The following is a 27,702-nucleotide window of genomic DNA, read 5'->3' as shown; positions in this document are numbered from 1 at the left end:
CTAAATACTACTAAATTAATACTGGTATCTAATCCGTCCTCAACTTCGTCGGGACTCAACTTCGTCATCAAACCTATTTGAAATTTTGACCCAACAATGTTGCTTAGTTTAGTCATATTTCAATTTTGGAATATTGAATCTCCTAATATTAACTTATTGCTCTACTCGCTTGGCTACTAATAGTCGTTTTAATTATCCAATTACCAAATAATGATCAGAATCACAGTCTGCTGCTCTAAATTATATATTATACTAGTAGGTCTATGCCTTCGTTTGTCTATCAAGATATTATGATCTATTTGGATGTGTCAATCTGTCTGGAGAATTCCAAGTATACATTAGGAATGTTGTAGTTGTAACAATTAAATTTTCTGATGTGGGAAAGTTGACTACTTGCGTGTAGTCTCTTTTCCAATGATCGGTTTAAAAATATCTTTTCGTTCTACTTTACCATTAAAATCCCCGAATAAAATATTAATATAATACCTATATAACTGATGAACAGTGCTTCAATTCCTCATAGAAGCTATCCTTGGTATGGCCGACTTCCTCTTCTGTAGGGGCGTGAGCATTTATAAAATGATACAGCACCATCTACCATTAAGTACTAAATACGATAACCTGTCACTGATCAATTCGATATTGTTTACTGTTGGATAAATTAAAACAAAAAATGTGTCACATCTAAACGACTATCATCTGTGTGTAGGAATCTATCTCCTTTTTAAATTTCGCGATTCCAAAAAACCTTTTCCACATACACGGTTTCTAGCCTGTGTGCAAGCGTGTATGAGTCTTAAGATTACCAGATGTCGAAAAATACTTTCCGCAGACATCGCATTTGAATGACTTTTCGCGTGTGTGAATGCGTACATGTTGGTTTAAATGTCCCGCTAGAGAAAAACACTTTCCGCACAGATCGCATATAAATGGTCTCTCGCCTGTGTGCACGCGAGCGTGAGTGTTCAGACCACTAAAATACGTGAAAGATTTCCCGCAGACATCGCATTGGAATGGCCGTTCGCCTGTGTGAATGCGCACATGTTTGCTTAAGTTCCACGATTGTGAAAAACATTTTCCACACATTTCACATTTGTATGGTCTTTCACCTGTATGTATGCGTACATGTTTGTTTAAATGTCCAGATTCCGAGAAACACTTTCCACATACATCGCATCTGAATGGCTTTTCACCTGTGTGTGTACGTACATGAATTCTTAAAGGTCCCTTTCCAGATAAAAACTTTCCACATAAATCGCATTTGAATTGCTTTTCGCCTGTGTGTACCCGTGCATGTCTGCGTAATTGGCCCGATTCCGGGAAACACTTCCCACACACATGGCATATGAACGGTCTTTCGCCTGTGTGTATCCGTACATGGTTGGTTAAAGTTCCCTTTTCAGAGAAACATTTCCCACACACGTTGCACTTGAATGGCCTTTCGCCTGTGTGTCTACGTACATGGCTGCTTAAATGTGCCTTTTCCGAGAATGACTTTTCGCAGAATTGGCATTTGAACGTCTTTTCGAATGTGTGTATGCGTTCATGTCTGTTTAAAAATGAGAATTGTGAGAAACACTTTCCACACACACCGCACTTGAATGGCTTTTCACCTGTGTGAATCTGTACATGTACTTTTAAAGGTCCCTTTCCCGAGAAACACTTTCCACAGTGATCACATTTGAATGGTCTTTCGCCTGTGTGAATGTGTGCATGTTTGTGTAATTGTCTCTTTCCCGAGAAACACTTCCCACACACATCGCAGCTGAATGTCCCTTTGCCTGCGTGAATATGACCATGTCCGTGTAATTGTGTCTTTCCCGAGAAACACTTCCCACAGAAATCACATTGGAATAATTTTTTGTTTGTATGTATACGGATATGAAGTTTCAGTGATTCCAGCGTTAAAAAAACATCATTGCATATATTACACTTCATAGAACTGCAGTTTATGTCATTAAGATTGTGGCTACCGCACTGCGTCAATTTGTCTTCTTCATGAGCAATGTCGCACCATACTGGCGACAGACTCTTGGCAACATTATCCACAATGCTGAAATGAAAATGACACATTTACCAGTCTTCACAATAGCCAAAGTGGTGAGATACAAATATATTAAACATTATATGTATACATAGTGATCGACGAGGATTTACCGTCCCTTACAGAGCTTATTTCCGCAGACATTCCGAGCAAAAAATGTCATATAAACATTTCTCCAAATCTAAATATTTCCAGAATTATACTAATTTCAAGTTGTTTGTAAAATACCATTACTTTTTACTTTAACGGTAAAAGAATATCACAAATAAAGAATGAACTATTCAGAGTATAATTTCTTTAATTAGCTAGTATTCTGAAGCTAAAAATGTGTTGTGAATTCCATAGTTGCTTCGTACAGAACTTTTTTCCCGATTTTGAACTAGAAAATTACATTTTCTTACGCATTATCACAACTGTTGCAAATCATGCCACTCTTGTAAATTTCTTAAGACTGTACATTAGGAAGCGTACTTAAACTGTAAAGAATCAAGTTCCTAAAGTCGTATGATTCGTAACAATTATTTTGATAAGTGTGTAAGAATTCATTTTTAGTTAAAAATTGAAAAATAAAATCTGTGCAAAGCAATTAACAACAAATTTGTAGCTTTAGAACACTAGCCAAGTAAAGAAATGACACTTCTGAATAGTCTATTCTCTATTTGTAACTAAAGAAAAAAGGTATTTTTTCTAACAACTTCAAATTAATATAACTTTGAAAATATTAAATTAGGACAAATGTTTACATGACTTTTTTGCTGAGAACGTATTCGGACATAAGCTCCGTAAGGGACGGAAAATCCTCGTGAATCACTCTGTATATACATATTACAAATATATCCAAGTAACCATATTGTAACATCGGATAATGAGATTAATTGTAATGCATGGGTGATCCCAAAAGTAATGCACAATGAGCCTGGTCCCCAACACACGTGGCTGATATTTTTTTGTGCAAGTTCGATTAAATTGCCTAGAAACTTTTTTGTGTATAAGCGATTGAAATGAACGACGAAAATCAGTCAGGTCACGTCACTGTCTGAGATCAAAGATCATTAATTGAAATAGAAACTTTACGTGAACGTACGCCATCAGAAATTTATGAATTACTTTGGAAGAAGTGTGTGGTGACTGTACAGTACAGTGAAGTACTATTTCCAGATCGACTGTACGTGTCTTTGAATGTCACTGCTACAGAAGACAACCAAAGCACTGGAAAATTTAAATCATCACCGGACTTCACTACAAAGGTATTGTTGTCAATGTTTTGAAAGAAGACATATGGATCAGTGTTGCCATATTTAGCGATAAGTCGCTAAATCTAGGGAATTTTAAATCAGTCTCGGAGAGAAATTTTGTAAAATACGATTAGCGACTTTTCTGCGGATTTTTATATTTTTCCACTTTTTTCCTTCTTTTAAGTTATAACTTTCAACTGAAGTAATGCACTTCTTAGATTTAGAAGAGGCATGGGTGCATGTTGAGTAGTCTAATGATTCATACTTGAAAGCCTGATCTCATATATTTGTGATCAGTGATCAGGGGTGAAAGATGCTGATTCAATAATTCTCATGCGTTAGGTGTCTCTCTCAATGCTACTGCTCAAACAACCATAAACGGGGGCAACTTTGATTGACACGTGACGAGTTGCGAGCTGCAGCTAATGTAATCTTGGTTCTTCCCCGCAACGCGGAGATTTTCCACTCCGAACCGACCTGAGGCAATTGAGTTTTGGAATTTTGTGCCGACAGTTCGTGTGAAGCAAATGAGATTGTAGTTTTTGCTAATTTTAATATATTTAACATATATATTTAAAAAGTGTTACAGTTTGCCAGAAAATGTGGTATCCATGATTGAAACAAGTGCAGTGTATTCTTATTTTTATTTAGTAATATTTATTATTAATTTTTAGCGACATTTCTGGGGATTTTTTAAACAAACTTTGGAGAGATTTAGCTACTTTTTGCTGAAAAGTTAGCGAGATTGTAGGGCGACATGTTGGCAATAGTGAGATGGATATGTGCAGACATAGCCCAAAAATTCGCCAGAACCGACTACAGCTATTGGAGTCCGGTGTGCTGCTTCTCTACAATGATGCAAAACCGCAAATCTTCAAGCCAGTGAATGTCGTATGACTGAGTACAAGTGAGAGACACTCCCTGAGCCAGGCTATAGTCTAGATTTGAATCCAACTGACTTTTCCCGAAAATGAAAAATCCACTTCCAATCGGGGTTAACTTTATGCAATGCTAAAGGACCTGAATACAGCTATGACCCAACGCATCCTAGACATAGACTTCAAAGGAGAATTAAGCAGCATCCAAAAGCTACCAGAACGTTGGGATTATAGTGCACAAAGTAGCCTAGTACTGTTAGCAAATTGTTGTTAGCACGACAGTAGGAACAGTTTGGCATACTCACACTCCACCCTCACTTCTTAGAATTCCACTCTTCAGCGCCAACTATGCTTTAGTCCAGTAAATGAGAAAGGTATTCGTCATGAATCACATTGCCTCTTGTCTTAGAATTCCCGTTGTTGGCTTGTAAAATCTTTGGTCACGATAAATGGAAAAGGGATTGGTCTCCAATCACATTATTGGTTACCATCGAGTTTTCCCCAACAACAGTCTCAGTTTAATATACTTAAAAATGAAAGGGCGTACTTCCGAACAGGGGCAGCGGCATTTCCTCTAAGGTTAGAGTTCAGTTTAGGTGTGAGTGTATTAATCGGAAAAAATATAATATAAACATGCGTCATACTCTCAATATTTTCTAGCCCCTAATTTTCGATTAATATACACACCTAAACTGAGCTCTAACCTTAGGGGAAATGCCGCTGCCCCTGTTCGGAAGCGCGCCCAAATGAAATTTTAAACAATCTACCCTGTTGCTACATGTCGCTATTGGTCTAGCAGAAGTGGTCAAGTAACCATGGAGGTTATCCTTGAAGTGTACTCTTACTACAACATAACATTATAATATTCACGTATGACATGCCAGAAGATGGTGTAATTGCCAACTTATTTGCCACAAATTTCTCACATCTGCTTGTGTCCAGAACAGTAATGGAAAAATTCCAATCTATTCTTCACTCCATACAGAAAACAAAGGTATAAACAAATGCACGTGTCTCAAGCCTTTCCTATTAGCTGTTTCATCTTTTAAATCTCATAAAAGCTTCTCCCTTGTAACAATTTCTATTTCTCTTTCCTGTATAATGAAGTTGTCAAGTCATAACTGTGTGGGAGGGCATGCTATAGGAATTAAGAAAACAGGAGCTGTGCTCGTAGACTAGATGTCAAGGTCAAGGACAAATTGATGTAAATATTAGTCAGACTACCAACACGCGATTCAGATGCGAACCCAAAACTGTTTGTTGCACTGGGCGGTATTTGAAAATATACAGCACAGTACACTCACCTCTCAGTCAACACTTCATCCTCTTCTGAAGATACTTCCACTTTGAGTTCCTGCTGAACTCTGTCCACATCGAAAAAATCTTCCTGGAAAAGTGAGTAAATAATGAACAGAGCTCTAGATGACCATCTAGATTATTGGTTTACTATGGCAGAGACCTGACAACTTAATGAATCAAATATAATTTTTCAATAAGCTTGTAATGACTTTTATACAGAATCCAATTCACTCAAACTGGTTTGAATTAAATCCTTCACATATCATGTCTTAAATTCAGGATATTTGCCTGTATGAAAACGTTTTGGAAACAAATTTCGATCTTGAAAATATGTGCATGTGATGCATAATGGTCCAACAAAATACGTAACCAGAATTTGCTGCAAAATACGTAAACAGAATTTGATGGAAATAAACAGTAATAGGTTATATATTCGGACATTCAAACATTTCATTCTACGAGGTTCATCCAGAAAGTAAGATTCAATCGCGTTCAGAGATGGCATGACTAGTCGGACGGGAATGCACATGCATAGGAGTAGAGAGGGGGTATGTGGGAATATGCAGTGCAGTTTCAGTCTTGTGATGGCAGTAGTTACTGCACAGTGCTAAGAGAAAATGGCTGCACTAATTTGTATCCCTCCAACTGCGAGATTCGTGCAGTTAGCCGATTTCTGCACGCTCAGAAGCAATCTCCAGCAGAAATCCACCACTAATTGTGCAACGTGTACTGACCCGACATTATGAGCAACAGTATGGTCAGACGATGGTGCAGGCAATTCACTGAAGGCTGAACCAATGTGCACGGCGAAGACCATAGTGGCCGACCATCCCTGGTGACGCCAGAACTGATGGAAAGTGTGCGGTAAGCAGTTTTGCAGAACTGGCGCTTGACAATTTCGGAACTCTCTGGTCAATTTCCCCAGATGTCTCCCTCCTGCTACACGAAATCGTCTCCCGGTGGCTTGGTTTTTGGAAAGTGTGTGCAAGATGGGTGCCAAAGCAGCTGACAGATGAACACAAAACGAAATGTCCGGCCGCAGCATTGACATTTCTCCAGCAGTATGCAGAGAAAGGTGACGAGTTTCTCGACAATGTTGTCACTTGGGATGAAACATGGGTGTCGTATGCCATACCAGAAACAAAACAATAATCCATGCATTGGCGGCTTGTGAGGACCAAATTCAAGCAGACAATCTCTGTCAAAAAATCATGTCCACTGTCTTCTGAGACCGTTAATGCTAAGCGGTCTTGTCAGACATTGCGAAATCTGAGGAGGGTGATCCATAACAAGAGACGTGGAATGCTGACAAGAGGCATTGCGCTCCTGCACAAGAATGCACGACCCCATAAGGACAACGCCACACGGAATCTGTTGCTTCAGTTTGGATGGGAGATCTTCGACCAACCACCCCACAGCCTCGACCTCAGGCCAAGTGACTTTCATCTCTTCCATCTCATGAAGCGCTTTTGGTGGGTGGTGACTATGTAGAGAAGTAGCCAGTGAGTCTCTGTAAATAGTGCAATAAATATTTCTTCCTTATTAATGTTTTTGTTTTCTTTATCGGCCATTAGAACTTACTTCCAGGGTGAACCTCGTATATATCACTGCTTCAAATTTCATTTCCTCAAAATCCAGATTCTCTAAAATACAACTTGTTCCTTTCATATAAGATAGCAAAAAATAAATGTTTTGCTTCCACACATGCAAATTGGACTTATTCAATTTTATTATAAAATAATATGTGACACAGTCTGTTCCAGTGGATTGAGATGATTCATAAATCGATATACGTATGGAACCTGTAATTTATTGTAATTAAGGAGGCTTGTAAAATATTAAGGCCCGATTGTATAAAACTCCCTGACTAAAGATCAACTTTGATCGAAGATCGAAAAGTGAACCGACTTCAGACACTTCTTCTATTGTATAAAATTTTTCTGCGATCAAATTACCTTGGTTCAAATGCAATCTAAGTTCACGTGAAAAGGATTTGGCAACATCGCATAAACAGGTAAAATACGTGATGCGCGGACCATGTTATACAGGTTTGTTCAGTGTCGCCAATCTAACGACTTTAACTCTTTTTCAACAACTATTTATTTTAACTTTTATATTGCTTAAATAGGGATTTAGTGACCTTTTTAGCACCCCATAGTGACAAAATTTAATCTTTCTTTGTTGATAATGAGAAATCTAGCGACTTTACAACTACTTTTTGGCGACTTTCCGTATTACACTCTGTTGGAGACACTGCTTTTTTTGTGCAATGTAAATAATGGCGGACAATAAGAAGAAGGTTGACTGTTCTCCAAGTTGTTATCATGTTATGGTGTGTGATACTGCTAAACATAATAAAGCTTTATAAAACGACAATTTTCGTTTAGTAATACAGTTAGTTGAACATTTATGAATGTACCTATCATATCCATTAATAATTAATGGCTGTTATAAACATAATATAATTCTAGGTTATGTTATTTGATACTGCTGAACACGATAGAGCCTTATAAAATATAAGAATGTTTGTGTATTAAGGCAAGAAATTGAAATAAATATATATAAATGTACCTAACATGTCTATTAATATTAATAATAATGGATATTTTATTTGCACAATCTGTCACTCGTATATTTCAAACAGAAAAGAAATAACTGAACTTGGATCATCTAACTTAATCGGTGAAATTTCTTCAGTCAAAGTTGACTTTAGTTTGAGACAAATTAATCTCAGATTAGACTTTATACAACACAAAATTCCAAGTTCAGCTAGAACAAGGATCAATTTAACCTCTGATCTAAGATTAAATGGTTTATACAATCGGGCCTAAGAAACCGGCTTTGTGGCAGATTGAAATCCGTAGTAAACAGTATATATGTTGGTTTAACTCTAAGTCCAGGAAATATGGAACATGAACTATGAATCAAGGAGAGGACGCCATATGAGCTATCGACAGTGTCACGTATTTTCACAGATTTCTTTAGAGAATAGAACCAATTGTTTTATAAACAATCCTGTGTTGTTATTATTGGTATTATTATTATTATTATTAATATTATTAATACTATTATTATTATTTTTTTTCTATACAGTTACTTATTTTACTTAGAGGCTTCCAAGTCTTTTGTGATTTTTTAAAAAACCCTTACGTCAGTTTGAACCTATAATTTAATGTATTGCTAGTATTGCTAGATAACTAACAACAAAACAAAAAATTTTGTGAAGTTAAAATGGAATCCTGTTCCTAGACCAGTGTTTCCCAACCTTTCAAAGTTAGCGGCACCCTTGGGTATAACATTAAAAACTGGAGGCACCCTTCCTTGAATTAAAAAAAAAAAAATGAAGTTTAATATGTCCATTTATTGAAAAATGATATAATAGTTACATAATTTTAATTTGTACTCACTTTGCCTACTAGCTAGGTAGCTAGCTAGCATAAAATAAATACAAATAACATCATAACATAATAGGCCTACAGTAAACGTTACTACAATCACTGAGAAAAATACATGAATAGAGTTTTGTTCGATTAATCATTAATGTGAAACTTGTGATTGATGCTTAGAGCACAGATACGTGATAACGGACCTTACAGTTGACAATGAAAGACGCAAATCATCCTCAAGCTTATTCGGTCCATTTCTTGCTTTGCACTTTATTGTCACCATAGCAGAGAAGGTTTGCTCGCATAGATAGGATGTTGAAAAGGGCAAAAGTGTGTTAATTGCTTTCTTCATTAGGTTAGGATACTCCTCTCTCAGTCGAAGCCAGAAAGCAGCCACTGACGCCTCACTCTTGGTGAACTTACTGTACCTTTGAATGTGGAATCAGCGCCAAGATCAATAAATTCATCTCGTTCCTAAGCAGTGAAATCTATTTCCTCCGCACTATCCACGAAATCAAATGGTGAGACAACCCAGTTCACAGTGGAAATAGATAAAAGTACGTATCTATTGCATCTTGCAATCTTGATAAGTTAATACAAATGCAGTCTTTCAGCTTAAACAGATCTTTATCTCCTGTCAGATTAAGAAGAGATGGAAAGTTCGACAGATCTCCTTTCTGAACTGCAGACCTCCAAAAACTAAGTTTTCTTTTAAAACCTTTCATTTTATTGGTTGAGGAAAGTATTGTTTCCTGTCGATCCTGCATTGAAACATTCACTTCATTCAGCTTATGAAAAATATCTTCCAGATACGACAGTTCCAAACACCAAAAATCACTTACTAACAGCTCATGAAATGTGTCTCGATTTTCATCCTTAAAAAAAGTTTTCACCTGTTCTTTGAGTTCGAGAAACAGGTTCAATACACGATGCCACGATAACCATCTTACTTCTGTGTGGTAACAAAGAGATATGAGTTGCATCTGTTGCGCTACATAACTGTTCAAAAATACTAGACTTTAAAGGTCGAGACTTCACAACTTGGTTAAACACTGCAGCAAAATCTTCATTACATGCTTTCATGACTAATGGCTCTTTATGCAAAAACAACAATGATTTATAATATGGATGGATTTTCATTGAGAGCTCTGGCAGTAAAACCTTTAAATTTCTCAGACATAAATGGTGTACCAACCGTACATATACCACAACAGTCTTTTCATGAAAGATCATAGTCATTGAGATAGAAATTAATAGAAACGAAAATATCATGACCTGTGGTTGTAGTCTCCAGCGGTCTACAGAACAGAAACTGCTAACTAATATCTTTATCATCAATATATCTGATAAAACCACGGAGTTGGTTTGTCACCAATATCGATACTCTCATCTACTTGCAAAGCAAATATTCTATCAGTTTTTATTTTCTCCACGACTTGTTCTTTGATATTGCGTGACATTTCAGAAATCCTGCGGCTGATTGTATTGTTGGAGAGAGGAACTTTCGGAATTGATCACCTGCTCCTTCGCCAAGAATTTTTGGAACTATAACTTTTATAATGCAGGGCCTATGATTTCCTCTCCAAGAGTATGAGGTTTCTTTTTTTTTAGCTATCAGTTGTATTACTTTAAACGAGGCTTCAAGAGCAGTATCAGCTATGGTCATTCTCTTCACCATTCACACAGATGTTTTCTTCTCCCCTTCCAGTACACGTGAAAAATACATCACACTTTTCTGTGACACACTAGGATGCTTTGTTGTAAGATTCCGCTTCAATTTGCTAGGTACCATGGTCTCGTTGCTAAGACTTTGTATTTCGCCACAAACTAAACACACAGAGATAGGGTTTTCCTCATTCTTATTCTACTAAGAAATCCATATACTAAGTAACTGTCCAGGTTTGATCTTTTCGTTTGCCTTCTTTATGTGTTGAATTTGACGGTCTGGGAGAAACTGTAGCCATAGGAGTCGACTGTTCACTTTCACTGTCTTAGCATTTACGTTTAACAATGAACTTATCCAGAGCAAAACACTGTGAATCAACGCGAAGAAAACAACTGAAAGCAGTGGCAGAACTTGTACACTTTTATAATACATTGTTCTGTCCAAGTCTCGGGAATGTTCGTGAAGAAGCGAGTAGTATACTGAGTTGGGAATGTTCGCAGGAATTGGCTGAGTCGGATACAAGTATAATTGAATCATCGAAGTGAATCGATCAGTGTCACCATCTGTCGTGCATGAGAGTAATTTATTTTATTTTTATTTTATTTTTTTTTTTTTTGCTAATAATTGTAACATAAAATATAATACTGTACAAACAGATAAAACTTTAGCTCACTCCTGAAAGAGTAGAACGTGACTTATTTTATTTCAAGACCTTACAAGACTTTAAGCTTAAGTAGACCATAATTTTTTTTATTTCAATATCACGTGACACCCTAGGGTCCCGGGGCACTCCGGTTGGGAACCACTGCCCTAGACAAAGCAACTTTCTCCATGGATTTCAGATAATTCTCTGTTATGCATCAGAATTATATATTTGTAAATTGAATCAGTCATTTTAGAAAGGGCTCTAGTCCATTTTTGATAGGACGCTATTGTATTCATCATACTTGAACACAAATTAGAAATGAGATTATTTCACGGATTCATTAAGTTGTACTGAAATTAAACACTTTTGAAAGTACATTTGAAAAAGTTCCATTCCTCAAATAAGGCCATTTTTATGGAGATTTGATTGGTGTTGTGATTTTGGACTAGAGTCCTTTCTAAAATGACTGATTCAACTATTATTTTATTTAAAATCTAAAAATAAAAATCGTCCAAGTTTAGAAAATACTGGTAAAAAGAAAGATTGTTAGTGGCTCTGACATAGTTAAAAATGCACTGTCAATATATATCTATATATTAATAATGGACCACTTACTCCAACTTCAGATTTCACCATAGGAAAACTAACAGTCTCTGGAGTGTCTTCAACTTTTATTTCTGATTTGAGTTCATAGTTGTGGTCCACCCATTCTGTCTTCACGCTCGTCACTTCCAACTGCGATAAATTCCCTTCCTACAGAACATTAAGACATCGTAAAAAATTATATCAGCTTTTTAAAAGGTCACTTCATTTATAATTAGGACTGCCAAATGTGCAATTTTACCCGGAACAATTCCGTGTATGGTCTGAGTCTTGAACCATATGCCAAATGTTCACATTTCAAATTCCATGCACAATACCTATGTTATATATATATATATATATATATATATAAATTGATTTATTGGTCGACAGCAACCTTGCTCCACAAAACACTGTTAAATTATGGCATATCCCATACACAATAGCATGATGAGGTTGGCTTTAAAAGCTCCTCTAATTAAATTTATTTTTAAATTAATTAATAAATAATTTCTGTGAAATCAATTTATGTTTTAAATAAAATAACAAAAGAATATAATTTTAAAATTGCAGCTCAAAAAACTAATACAATGGCATTTAAAGGAAAATACCCAATAAGGACAAAAATAGTAATCGATGAAATAATTATAGAACAGGTTAAATATTTTAAGTACCTAGGATGCTACATTTCATATGAAAGAGATATAGACCTGGATAAAAAACTTAATAACTTTTGAAATGTCTGTGGAACAATCCATAGATCTTTAAAAAACAAAACAAGAAAAGATACACGGATAAAATTTTTCAATACAATCGCAGTACCTATGCTAACTTATGGAAGTGAAGCCAGAATAATGACAGAAAAAGATAAATCAAAAGTCCAGGTAGCAGAAATGAAATTTATGAGAAGTACACTAGGATGTACAATACAAGATAAAAAGAAGAACATAGATATACGGAAGAAATTAGAGGTGGAACCATTGCTGGAGAAATTAAAGAGAAATAACAGAAGGTGGTGTGAACATCTACAAAGGATGCCGAACTACAGACTGCAGCTTTAGCAATGGGATATAAACCAAAAGGAAGACGAGATGTAGGAAGACCAAGAGCGAAATGGGCGCCGGAACAGGTTCAACATGAACCTAATCCTTGAAGTGAAGAAGAAGAAGAAGAAGAAGAAATGTGAGAAATATATAAATGATAAAAATAAGATCCTGAGTTCCAGTGTTATTGTGTTTAAACTTTATGACGAATCATCTGTATTGCTTTGCTAAGAAAGATGTCCTGAAGTAGTTTCCTTTTAAGTCTAGATGGCTGACAAGATCTTCCTCCTATGTTATAATATGTCACAGCTCCAGGAAAGCCAGGAAGTTTGTTGAAGGAAGATTTGGCATTGAATGGATTTTATTTATGTATCAACATCTAGGTTATTTAGCGTCTGAATGATATGAAGGTGATAATGCCGGTGAAATGAGTCCGGGGTCCAGCACCGAAAGTTACCCAGCATTTGCTCGTATTGGGTTGAGGGACAACCCCAGAAAAAACCTCAACCAGGTAACTTGCCTCGACCAGGATTCAAACCTGGGCCAGCTGGTTTCGCGGCCAGTCGCGGTGACTGTTACTCCACAGGTGTGGACCATTGAATGGATGTACTGTTCTAGTGGACTAATACCAAATTCTTGATGTAGCTGCTTATTTCTTACTAACCACGGGGCATTTGTTGCCGTTTGTAGGAACTTGATCCGAAGAACTTGTAGGCGATGCTTGTGAGTCTTATTTGCTGTCTCGCATACTAGCGCTGCATAAGTTAAAAGAGGTCGTACAAGCGAGGTGTAGAGTAACATTGAACAATTCAATCCAATTTGTGAACGTCTATTAATTAGAAGAGGCTAGCATACCAATACGAGTTATATGGAATGCCCTGCTAATAAGTTTAATATTTAATAATATTTCCAGATATTTTACAGCTTTTTGACTAGGGAGCCATTGTAACTTGCTCATTTAGAAGGACTAAAGGAGACAGAATATGAATAGGCCTTAAAGAGATTTTAGCTTCTATCTTGGTAATGTTGAGTAGTAATCGCAAGTCAGATAGTGCATGTAAGGATGTTTGAAGAGTAAGTACAAATAGCAGTATTTAGATTACAGTGAGAATAAAATATGTTACATTTGCAGTGTGCGTGGCTAACGATGCATGTTCAAAGTTGTAAAAAGAACAAAGGACTTGCTACGGTATATTAAACTCATGTTAAACGTGAATTTATTATAAACTTGTTCAATGTTGGTCATGTTATATAGCTAAGAATGTGACGTCGCGCAGTAGCCTTTGTTTCTCGTTAGCCACGTGCACTGTGGTCGGTGGTGGCATAGTAGTACGTATAACAGTACCAGAAAAATTTGTGTATTTTATAGATTAAACAGCTGCACACAAACCGAAAAATATTGAATTTGTAATAAAGATCTTGCTAAGCTTTTCTTCATTTACGGAGATTATTTTCAGTAATGGCTACAAAATGGAAGAATAAAAAGAATAGAATACTGTAAATGTTACAAAAATGAACTTTCTGTCAAATAAATAGTTAAATACGGCATATTCAAGTGGAAAACACAGATAAAATATAGGAATATTAAAAAGAAGAGTAAGTTCACGATATAATTGAATGGCTGCCTAGAATAACGTTGTCAGTTTTTACAGTTTGTCAGGAAATTAAAAATATGTTTATTCCATACTAACATTGTTAAATATTAGAAAATATGACAGTGTGACGTCTGTATTAATATTTCAGTAAATATTCACGTCATTTATATATATGCATTGCCTCCATCTTCCAAATAACACAACTTTTCGAACATTTACAGTAGAAAAACGTTGTATGTCAGTCTAGAAGAACAACGTTGTAATGCAAAGAAACTTTAATGCTGTTCATATTTTCTGGTAAATTCTTTACGGTTGTTACATCTGAGTACATTAAATAATAATAATAATAATAATAATAATAATAATAATAATAATAATAATAATAATAATGATAATAATAATGATAATAATAATGATAAATTCATATCATAAGAACTTGAAACAAATTACACAACTTTGATATGTTTAGGTATACAATATCAATATTACACACACAAGAATCCTTCTGTTCTTTATTCTGTTATTAGGCCATGGTAGAATTCAGAGTAACCATGACCAAGAGGAAGAAAACTTGATATTGCAATCAGATCATTTTTTTTTCTTTTGTGATTGGAATGGGGCCATGATAAAGACGAGGTAAGTTATCATGTGAAATATGATTTACCGTCTAATTTTTTGCATGCTTGCTTTTTTTTATAGAGAATACACTGTCCATGGTAACAATATATCATGGAATTTAAACATTTTCAGAGACATAGGATCGTCAGAACTGAACTGAAACGAGGCAACTGTTGTTACTTTGAGGTCTGGTTCCTTCTTTGTTGTTTGCTCTGCAAGCCCTATATCCCTAAAGTATTCTTGTTGCATATGAACAACCTCAAATGGTGTGCTTGGCCTTGCATTGGCAATAACCTCTACCCACGTGACATGCTACAAGCATGATTGTCCGTCATTTTATTTGCGTTACAACGTTATTCAACTCAGCAACACAATCAAAATACTACAGCTCTCGAAGTAGTGTGAATATCAGCAAGATGATGGCACCACATGATGCAAGATGTGCGATACAACATTTTTCAGCCGAAAACTCAGTTTGGTCAAAAATGGACTTACAACGTTATTCTAGGCAGCCACTCAATTACATGACGTAATAAATAATTACAATATACAATGCATAAAACATAATAAGATTATTTGTATGCAATACATTGGTTGGGTCACAGATTGATAAGAAACTGCCTAATGAAGGATGCACTGGAAGGAATGGTGAAAGGAAGGAAAGTTCGGGACAGAAGAAGATATCAGATGATACACAACAGAAAGATGTATGGATCATATGCGGAGACTAAGAGGAAGGCAGAAAACAGGAAAGAATGGAGAATGCATTTGGGCATAAACTATGAATGAATGAATTTTCATACTTATACTCTCAATGTTTTTCTAAGAAATCGAATGTGGATGAAAGACGTTGCTTATTTCCCATTTCAAAATCTGGCAATCCTATTTATAACGGCCATCAACGTGGCTCTGCATGGCAGTCATTAACTACCTTTTCAACACAGGCGAAAAATTACATAAGAAACTTGAAGGCAAAAGGAGACCAAGTCCTCTAGGAACAAAGGCAATAAATGATGATAGATCAGGTGTTCCTTCTGAAAATAATATACATATTGTGATGTGTAAAAATCTGATTTATATTCTAAACAATGTGTGCAAATGTTTTTATTAGAGTATGGTATTTTCTTAATTATTACTCAGAATAATACAAAAGTGGAATTACAAAATACACCAAAAGTCCTTCCGGATCCATGTCAAAGAAAGGGCAACATCAGCAATCAAGGCAATATTTTATATTAAGAATGTAAGGCAGCTCAGCCTGGACACTGCTATTAGGCTCTTCGAGGCAAAAATTGTCCCGATAATAACCTACGGCATTGACATCATATGGACCAACCTAAGCCTAAGAGATCTCAGAACTATGGAAAATGTCAAAGCGCGGTTCTTAAAAGCAGCTCTCGGGATCTCAAAACACGTGCCATTGAGAATAGCCTACGAGTTGGCGAGGGAAAATTTCTTAAACAAACTGCCATCTACCGAGAATTCGACCAGACTGCTAGAAGAAAGGAGACAGAAAACAGACGAGATTTGGCTTGACTTCTATAGCACGAATGCGATGACCGACAGAACTTGGACAGGACCCAACCAAGAACTACGACATACAATAACAAGTCTGGTGACCCACGGCTACCACCATAAACTCTGCAAGACCCAACACTACCACTCTCCTAGTCTGGAATGCGTGTGCGAACTCTGTGATCAGCTCTGCGAAAGATATCACATAATAAAATGTAAGAACAGAATCAAGTCAATTAGCGAATACAGCAAAGAATAACAAATCAACTCTTGCACACTTGTGCGCATTTCTTCTTATTATTATAAAATACACCAAAAAGAACCAAACAATGAAAATATCCATTTTTATGGTTCTTCAACATACAGTGCAGTTGTGCCACGCTTGATATGAAGAACGCGAACGGGAGCAAGCCTGTAGAGCATGAGGTAACACGCGGCATTTTATATCCGTAATCTCTGGCATATTGCACTCATATAACTTTCATTAATTAATGGCATGCACACAATCATCTTTTTATTCCATTAACCTGTGTTACAGTAGTTGCTGAAAGGTATGTCCATTAGCATTCAGACATTCCCGACATCCTTTGATGAAATTTGAATTGACACACAAAAGTTGTTCTGTCGCTATCCTTCTAATTTCTATTCTTACATTGTCTTCCAGTTCATTGATGATGTGTGGGTTATTTCTAGACTATTTTTTAGGGTTCCCCACAAATAATAATCGCACGCGGTAAGATATGGGGAACGTGCGGGCCATAACCCCGTTCTATCATCAAAAACCTACCTTATAGCTGTGGCAGAATCTTGTTGAAAATATGCATGTTGTCTCTCATTATCAGGTAATTGTTAAAAAAAAACTGTGCGGATATTTGCGTACGACACCTCTCTGAATTTACAGTATCTTAAAAAAATATCGGTCCTATTACTCGATTTGCTGTTACAGCACACCACACACCAATCTTTTCATCATCCAGGGGAACTTCGCGGATTAATCGCGGATTTTCTGTTTACCAGAATCTATTGTTCTATAAACATACATAACCACGTAAATGAAACCATGTCTTATGAGAGAAAATGATTAAATGTGCATCAACATTACCGTCATCAATGATTTTAAACTCTAGGGACCAGAGATCTGCATCAGATGTTTTCGCTCGAGAGCCAAGTAGTTCATAGCATAATCCGATAGGTAGTGCACATGCATGATGGGTAAAATTGTCGCAAGCGATAAATCTTCGAACAGTATAAGCCGGGCGTTAGACATTCGTTCTTGTGATGAACTGTATAGTAACATCATAGATGTTTATCATTTCAAAATTTTGCAGTGTTTAACTATCCTCTCCATAGTACAACTACAAAACTTGCTTTAAAATGTAATATAATATAGGTAAATGTTTTTTTTTTTTCACATCAGTGATTTTGTTTTTGCCACATCTGATAGATGTTATTGGTAGTAAATGTAATTATTATAAACGGAGAACATAATCACGATAATGCAAGAACTGTATCAAGTTTTCTAGTAATAATAATAATAATAATAATAATAATAATAATAATAATAATAATAATAATCTCTAATAATTAGTGTATCAATCTTTGCGTCTGTAACAGTTGTGCAGCAAGATTATTCGTTTTATTATATTTTCTGTAACGTTATCTCTGTACTAATATTGTTATTAATCTACTGCCATATCAGTAATATTTTGTAAAACGTTTCTACATTGTCGCAGTATATAGGCAGAACTCTATGTATGGACCTAACTTATTATATATGTGGTAAATCAAATATTGAATAATTATTAACTAGCAATAATAACTGTATATGTAAGTTTTTCATACTATTTTATTTATAACTTCATGTTACTGTTTAGGTACGTTCCATTGACTGTTCCATTAAACGTTTGTCTTAAACGCAGAAAATAAAGCCTTATTTTTTTATCGTGTGAGCAAAACATATGTGTATCTTATCTGTCGCCTTCCATACAAGATAAGACATGTCGGTGAGATGACCTTGTACTGTGCTTCTATTTATTACGAGTGCATCACGACTGATCATATCTCAGTCGAGGGTGCGATACTCGACCGAGTTCAAGCAAGCGATTTAACTCCAATGCAGCACTCTGCTTGGGACTATTTATTACTAAATTGAACAGTAAACGAATTACCGGTTCTAAACATTGTTGCAGGTGTTCACGTTTCATTGGTAAAATCTGTCTCAAAATAAAATGTACCGTATCAAAGACTTCGTTGTAAATAAAAAATGCGATGTAAAGAGACTTTCTGAATGGCATAAAATGTATTTTTCAATTCCAAAATTTCGCGACACACCAGTTGGGCACCCCTGACCTAAACAACTAATTTAATGCACAGCATACACACTTCAGCGCATTTAAAAGAAGTACAAAGCACACACGTTTTCTTTTCACAGGTCAGTGAAACAAAATGCTGATTGTGTACATGCCATTAATTAATGAAAGTTATAGGAGTGCAATACGCGAGGTTACGAATCTAAAATGCCACGTGTTACCTCGCACTCTACAGGCTTGCTCCTACCCGCGCTCTTCAAATCAAACGTGATGCACCGCACGGTACAATAAGCAATAGTTTTGGCTTTTATAAAGCATTCAATAATATTGTGATGTATCGCAAATTTAACACTCTATGCTATTTCGCTCTCAAAACGGCCACTACTAGGAAGTAACAGATAATGTCTTCTGCACTACAAATATTTGCAACACAATAATAGTATGTTACGCCAGCAGTCCAAAGACTGCCTTTCCTCACGTAACACCAGTAAGGCATCAATCCTGAGGCAACTAAGACAGGAGATAAAGGGCTAAGTTGCTCATCAATAAAAACACATCACTTATACATACACTGCACAATGGGACAGATTGCAAATCTAGCGTGAAAAAATTATGGACATAACAGAGAGGGTTTGGAATTGAACGAATTACATCAGCTGCTTGTCTGTGCGGATGACGTGAATATGTTAGGAGAAAATCCACAAACGATTAGGGAAAACATGGGAATTTTACTTGAAGTAAGTAAGGCTATAGGTTTGGAAGTGAACCCCGAAAAGACAAAGTATATTATTATGTCTCGTGACTGGAATATTGTACGAAATATAAATATAAAAATTGGAGATTTATTTTCGAAGAGGTGGAAAAATTCAGATATGTTGGAGCAACAGTAACAAATGAATGACACTCGGGAGGAAATTAAACGCAGAATAAATATGGGAAATCCCTGTTATCAATTGGTTGAGAAGCTTTCATCATCTAGTCTGCTGTCAAAAAATCTGAAAGTTAGAATTTATAAAACAGTTATATTACCGGTTGTTCTTTATGGTTGTGAAACTTGGACTCTCACTTTGAGAGAGGAACATAGGTTAAGGGTGTTTGAGAATAAGTTGCTTAGGAAAATATTTGGGGCTAAGAGGGATGAAAATACGGGAGAACAGAGAAAGTTACACAACACAGAACTGCACGCATTGTATTCTTCACCTGACATAATTAGGAACATTAAATCCAGACGTTTGAGATGGGCAGGGCATGTCGCATGTATGGGCGAATCCAGAAATGCATATAGAGTGTTAGTTGGGAGGCCGGAGGGAAAAAGAACTTTAGGGAGGTGAGACGTAGATAGGAAGATAATATTAAAATGGATTTGAGGGAGGTGGGATATGATGATAGAGAATGGATTAAACTTGCTCAGGATAGAGACCAATGGCGGGCTTATGTGAGGGCGGTAATGAACCTGCGGGTTCCTTAAAAAGCCAGTAAGTAAGTAAGTAAATATATTTTCGACTCTGAAGTGCATGAAACCTACAAGTGAAAGTTATGTCCTTCTGAAATTAAATTGAGATAAATATTGTACTGCATGGATGTCTTCTTCAAATTTCTAGTCCTCCTTCTCATTATTAAAATTATGTTTCTACTTCTTCTTCTTCTTCTTCTTCTTCTTCTTCTTCTTCTTCTTCTTCTTTTTGTTGTTGTTGTTGTTGTTCTTCTTCTTCTGGATTTCATTTGTTTAGTATTTCTGTTTCATGTTCATTCAAGAGATATTTCACTTCTTGAGGTAGAGATTCTTCCTTCTTGTTGAGAAAGGGAGCAATCCAAGATATTACAAGGTTCGGTGTTACAGGAAACAGGTTAAGAATATTTTGCACGTCTTATTTCTTCACGGAACCTCTTCACATACTTATGTCCAGCCTCTTATGTCTCTTCAATTAACATTCGTATTGATAAGATGGCTGATTCTATTATCTGTCTATCATGAAAGAGAACTCTATGTACATTGGTAGGCGTGTAGTACCAGAGATACAGCGACAGGTACGTAAAGCTTTCTTTTATCACGTGTAAATGTATTAAAGACCTCAAGATTAATGGGAAAGCCGTTCGATATTGCGCGCAGAATGACATAAAGTTTTCTTATTAACAATTAAACTTTTTATTTACGCCTGTGACAGATGAAGATTATTCTGGATTTTTTTTAAATTGGCACGTGGTGTAGTCATAATATGAATTACAGCTACTCCTTGGTATAGGACGATCAACTAACAGTCCCATTTCCAATCTAAATTCTCCTGTCATTGTCTTTTCTCGGCAGATTTTCTTTTCTCCTTGGTTTCGGATTTGCCAAAATTATTAGGCAACTTCAAACTTTCCTGCAACCAGTTACAATACGTTTTATTACTTCTTCCATTGCTTACCTGACTCATCCTTGCAACAATAAACAGTTTTCTTTATAGAAATTAATACGTCCTGTATACTAAATGTGTTTTGTACACGATCACATATATCTTAAGTGACTTTCTCTCCTGGAAAATTAGGTCATATGAATCTATTTTCGTCACTGTCGACAGGAACCATCGTTCCTTCCCTCAAATGAAATAGTATTTTCTTCAAAGGAGAAAATATCGACAAGCATAAAAATAAGCACTGTAAACATCACGAGTTTCCCTACAACGTGTACTACTTGCTGGGGCCTGCCATTGTTAAACCTCTATTTGAAAATGGTACATTCGATTTCGTTTATACAATTAACAAATCTGTATATACTGTGACAGCCCCGTCGAGACTCGATCACGCGTCCCACAGAGGGCAGGGCGCGCGTGGAAGGATCGGGCGACGCGGCAAATGAAGTTGCGCACGCAACTACTTCCTAGGGCATGTGCTGTGCGAGGAAAAGGGGGGAGCTGGAAGCCAGGCGAACTGATTGTTGTAATTAGAATGATCCCGAAATCGTAGTTTCTGGAAAGTATGGCTTAACTTATAAAAAGCGAGCAGCCTTCGAAGTTAGTTAGTTGCAGTCGTTGCTAGTTTTTGGACAGCAAACCACTCAGTCTTGTGTAGCAGTGAAGCCAGCTTCGAGACCGGAGTTCGACTTGAGTGTGTCCGCAGCTGTGTGAGCGTCCTGGCCAGTGGACTGTCGCCGTAAGTCCGGAGTTCGAGTGCAGTGGACCGCAGTTGGGGGACCTGAGTTCGAAGTTCAGTGGACTGTCTCTGAAGGTCTGGGGTTCAAGATACTGTGAAATTGAGTGACTGAGCTAGAAGAACTAGCCAAGGCAAACGAACTGTGAACTGAGAACTGACAGTTTTGTGTTGTAAATAGTGCTTTGTGAACATTAGTTAAGATTAGCAGTTCATTGTTGTTCTCAATATTCCAAGTAAATTGTCATTGTCGTCTGTGGAGTACAATAACGAATACTGTGTTACTGTGTGAAGTGGAAATCCCATTGTTGACGGGAGTGTTTACATTCAATTATAGAAAGTGATTACTGTTGTTGTGAGAATAAAATTACATTATTGTTTGAAATAAAAGTTACAATATGACTGGGTTTAACTATTTTGCACTTCCTTAAATTTGACAAAAATTGTAGGAATCCAAAGTGCATGCCTGTGGGTAAGATATCCATTTCAAAGTAATACAATAGAGCTTTCACAACGTATCTACACTTCGCATGCTAAATCATGTCTGATGCGCAGTGAATGCATCCTTATCTGTAAGCCCACTTATGGTCTCTTCACGCTGCTCTATAAGAGAAAAGATAATTTTATTATACATTAAGGTTAATACTTCAGTTTTTTTTTTTAGGCCCATAGTTTTAAATGTTTTCTTAATCTTAATTTCCTTTAAGGATATCGACATATAGATGTTTATCCAAATTATAAACATAGAAATGGCCGATTTTGTGAAGGTCGGTAAACTGAGTTTTTTTTTCCTGCTAGACTGAGCATCTGGTCCACTGTGCATTGTGAAGCAATGTAGCATACTTCATTACTGCTCCTGGCTCACTTGGAAATAAGTGGCTACATTTTTGCCTAGATTATAATCTTTTCGCTGTAAGAAAAATCCTAATATAAACAATAGCACGTGACTGAAGTGAGGCTTCATTGGCCGCTGTTTGGTGCCATAGATTCTCAGTACGTGTTCCCGCCTACTGTTGTACATTCTGTTTCATGTTAAACATTTCCCGTTACTTGTCAAGTAGGTCTAACCTCACTACTATGCATTCATTTGCTTAGGAAACATTTACTTTATAATTACTCTAATTAAAACTCACATAACTTATTATATACATTTAAGATGATTTGTTTTTCTCCGCTTTTGAGAGGGTTTCTACTCTTATGTTTAATAACTAAACACACCGATGATGCAGAAGCCATACTTCAGTACCACGTGCTTAACGTGAACAACTACCAGCTCAAGTGATGCCAGCTTGTTACAAGAGCAGACTACCTCGGTATTACTGTTGGTATTCATCCACGTTCATAGGACATAATAAAATATAAAAGTAGCTTTTCTTTTACATAGCGTTTTACATGAGTGGAGTTATGTTTCATTGTATTTAACAACTAGAATTCAATTTTTTATTTTCAAATAATACAAGATGATAGTTTCCAAATACGCACTATATTTTCCTGCGTCGTGTGAGTGTTTCGACTGGGAGCCAGTCACGGGTATGACAGCAACGTGCTTGTGTTTACATTAGGATTTTTCTTACAGTGAAAATAGTATAGTAGCGCATGTAAGTCAGGAATCTGATCAGCTAAGTAAGACAGATAACAGATTTGTCTCTTCTGATCATTAATTATTACAAGTTACAATTAAATTATTTTGTGTACAGAAGTGAATCTACAATTGCGCCCTCTTTTAGCAAGAGGTGACGGAAGTCTCCGCAAGTGACCATCTGAATTTGTGTCATGTGTCCCTCCACATGCATTTGGAGCCACTCACATGTAATGAAGTTCAACTGTTTGATTATACATACAGAGGGCATTCGAAAAGTAATGACAGCATAGTTACTGTTTCGTAAAAAATTAACTTTTGTTATTTTTGGCATTACATACTTCAAATACAGTCCGCTGCCATGTGAACAATACGTTGCAAAATCCTTGCAAGATGGCAGACATCATTTCTGGACATCTCTATCACTGATCGATCTAAAGCTCACTGGATGTAAACTCTTGATTGCAAGCAAGTGCCTCGCTTCCACCCATCTTGCAATAGTTCGGTATAGTACAGAGTGATTTATATAGAACTGACACATTTCTTTCTTTCTTTATTTCAAAACGAATGATGCTAGCCACAATTTGTTATGCCTCAAATGTAGAGTATCTTTGGGAGATTACTAACCTCTATTGCAAATGTTGAAAAGTCTTTATTTATTCGGCTGGAAATTCACTTAATGACCAGTTTTTAACGTCAAATTAAACAGGAGTTTTGATTCCCTGTCATGAGATACGCAGATGTTTATTTTTTATTCTGTATATTTGTCATATTCTTTTAGAGATCCAGTTGTTTCCAATTTGTTTACCAGTCCCAGTATTGTGTTTCTTTGGGGGGGATTACGAACACCAAATTCTCTCTGGTATGCCCTTTGAGTAGCTGTAATTGAATTCCTAATCCAGTATTGCTTCACAAGGTAGAGCTTTTAATTTAAAGTGTACTGCATTTTCAGTGACTAAAACAAAATGTCGAAAACAGCTGCCAACAATAAGGAATAAAGAATAAACATCTGCGCATCTCATGACAGGGAATCAAAACTCCTGCTTAATATCACGTTGAAAACTGGTCATTAAGTGAATTTGCAGCCGAATAAATAAAGCATTTTCAACATTTGCTATAGAGGTTAGTAATCTTCCAAAGATACTATACATTTGAGGCGTAGCAAACTGTGGCTAGCATCATTCGTTTTGAAATAAAGAAAGAAAGAAATATGTCAGTTCTATATAAATCACTGTGTATAACTTACAAGCTTCTTGTAATGCCGTAAACACAGGGTTGCATTTTTTTTTGCACTTGTAACTTGAATTTTATGAAGCATCTTTGTTCATATCTACTGATCATTTTAGGGCGATATTACTTAATACAAATCAGAAACAGTCCCTGTACTCACAAAATATGGTTATTTAAAAACTTTTGATATTTATTTTATGCAATTATCGCTCCTCTATTACGTTAATTCCTAGAAGTGCTGTTGCCATTACTTATTGGTATACTCACTGTAATACAGAACACATTAACAGGAATTATGGAACGCATTTTGATTGAAAGTTGCTTAAAACTCAGCTTAAATTAAGTGGCCATTATAAGCTTTCAAAACATTATGCATATGAATAAACATCCAGCATGTATTGTATTGTACCGTATTTATTAACATTCCATGGTAGGCTTATTCATTCATTGCTTCACAGCTAGAATATGGAACAAGTCAAAAAACTTAATACTATTATAAAGATTTAATTTATAGTCACAGTCTAGATGAAATATATACAGAAGAGATTTACAATATAGTCTACTAGTAAACACAAAGTTTTAGTATCAAACTTTGTATTGTCATGAATTCACCTAGAGAATAGAAGGCGTGAGAAATTAGGTACTTCTTTAATTTGGCCCTAAATAATCTTATGTTTTGAGTTTCATTTTTTATATCGATAGGGAGGGTATTAAAACTTTTGCTGCCATATAACGCACTCCTTTTTGATAGCATGGTAGACTTGCCAATGGAGTATTGAAGACATTTTTTTGACATCGAATATGCTCGCAAATAGAACAAACAACTCTAGATCTGAAACTCCTCAGTGTATATATTGTAACTCTGCTAACTATAAATTAGAAGATATTGAACTTTTTGGCGTGAGATTGTACATTGTTATTAACGTCGAGAGTAGAATTAAAACAAGTGACTGTCAATTTACCTCTGACAAGGGCTTCTTCTCATCTATATCAGTGTTATCAGCCGACAGGTCGACTTCAGGTTCCATCTTGATCACATCCATCACAACTGTAACAGACATTTAAGTGTTTGAGACTAAAGTGCACAATGTAAGGAGCTACAAGAGCCTTATTCACAGTGATTACAGTACATATTCTGCTGGAACTTCGGACTCTGCTATACAAAAATAGTGCCAGTGAGTACAGTACATCCTCGATTTAACGGACTACACATCTCATCAACATATGCTATGTAGGCTGAATGACTGACACATCAGCTACAACTTCTAGAAAACGATGGATTGAGACTACGTCAGGTAAATAACTATAATATAAAACTTCGGAATTAAACGTTCCTTGTAGTCCCAATGACGTAACTGCGACTCACACAAGATCAGAAGATACGACAGAGAATTGGAGAGAAGAGACAGACAGGGTAATGTGTAGCCCTGCAACTGTTGAGATTTAAACGCCTGGTCAGGAGTAAAGTCCACTTGCAAAACATTTCTCTCTAGTAGCATTTATAAGTACAGTATATGTGTATTTAAATTATATATACATTTTTAGAGTTAGTTTAACTGTTTACAAATTGCAATTCTTAAGAAAAGGGCTCCAGTTATTTCAAAATTAAGAGGAAAGAATTTTAATTTTCAAACCAAAGAAATTATAAACAATGTATTGGTGTTTATGTCTAAAGAAACTTCTCAAGTGATTAAAATTCCTCTACACAAAGCTCAAGATTGGCAATGGCTACAGGCTTGTCCCATAGTAATGTAAAAAAATTGTGACACAAACGAGGAATATAGTGTGACAACGGTATATTTTTTGAAATGTCGGATAAGAAGAAAACAAATAAAAAGATGTCTTGAAACTAGACGCATTTGATTAAAGTGTATTGCGAAGAATAGTGTATGATTTTGACATTTCGAAAAACACGTTGCAACAGCCACTACATTAAGAATTAAAGTGAAAGACGCAATTGACTTTACTGGGGGCAATACTAGTGTTAGAACAAAACTGGGAATTTCTCGAAAGAAAATGAAGACAAGTAGATAGTTATTAGTTGAAAAATACGATATTAGGCAGAACAGGATAAACTACCAGAGACGAATTTCTAATGATCGAGCTGAGAAAAGAAATGTTGTGTATCCGGTGAGTTATACCATCTGCACAGCAGGTCCTGGAGCGACGACTCAATCTCCGTATCAAATAACCATAAACAATGCAAGTGAGCAAATGCCCTACTAATTTGAATAGCTCTTGAAACTGAAAATTATTATATGAAAAGCGAGTTATTTTCTGATGACGTTATAGACCCCATTATCATAAACCTCGGTGATATCAGTGATGATGATGGGGTAACAAGGAAATAGATGGGACAACAGAGCTTGTGGACTCAGATTGGTGGCATATGGTAAGACGTCCATGTTTTCAGTTAGATGATTACCGCGAATGTTTTGTCGGTTTCACTCAGTTCCAATTACTTCAACCAGGCTTTCACATCTTCTGCGCCAGCTGTACTAATGAAAGTTTTATTCTAATTAGCTCTTCGGTTGTTTCATTTCCTCAAAGATGGTAGCCTACTCGTACACTGTGTAGTGGTGGTTTAGCATATGTAATGCCTCTCTTTTTTAGATTATTTCCCTCTCCAATGCAAAAAGGTATCATCATTACAATATCCAAACCTGGAAAAAGCTCGTTACGCACTGAAACCTTAAGAGCAATTACAGTATTTAATACTACGAGTAAAGTACTTCGGAAGATAATTATTCTGAAACACATGTCTGATTATAATCATTTCCTAACAAGAAGCAGCTCGTATTTCGAGCAGAATGTAGCACTACTAATCAACTCTATCACTTATGTAAATACATACATAGAAATATGAGTTATTCTAAATATATTGCATCTGTTTTCCTCGACACTGAAAAAGCATTATACAATGTATGAACTAAGGAAAACACAAACAT

The 27,702-nt window shown here is 36.1% G+C and overlaps 1 protein-coding gene across 3 annotated transcripts in view; it reads right to left on the bottom strand.

Annotated features, from left to right (window-relative positions):
* Positions 1 to 634: 634 nt before the first annotated feature.
* Positions 635 to 27,702, bottom strand: part of LOC138692883 (zinc finger protein 83-like) — a 79,547-nt gene continuing 52,479 nt past the window's right edge. For all 3 annotated transcript variants that reach the window (XM_069816189.1, XM_069816190.1, XM_069816191.1), the window contains 4 exons: positions 25,717 to 25,802; positions 11,770 to 11,907; positions 5,462 to 5,544; positions 635 to 2,053 (listed from right to left, as the gene is read on the bottom strand). In XM_069816189.1, the coding sequence (XP_069672290.1) occupies positions 769 to 2,053; positions 5,462 to 5,544; positions 11,770 to 11,907; positions 25,717 to 25,802 (1,592 nt within the window). In that variant the 3' untranslated portion in view covers positions 635 to 768. The remainder of the gene's footprint in view (positions 2,054 to 5,461; positions 5,545 to 11,769; positions 11,908 to 25,716; positions 25,803 to 27,702) is intronic.

Source organism: Periplaneta americana, chromosome 17 (genome assembly GCF_040183065.1).
Source record: "Periplaneta americana isolate PAMFEO1 chromosome 17, P.americana_PAMFEO1_priV1, whole genome shotgun sequence".
Taxonomy (NCBI): domain Eukaryota; kingdom Metazoa; phylum Arthropoda; class Insecta; order Blattodea; family Blattidae; genus Periplaneta; species Periplaneta americana.
The sequence above is the reverse complement of the archived record's forward strand: the minus strand, read 5'-3'. Positions and strand labels throughout refer to the sequence as shown.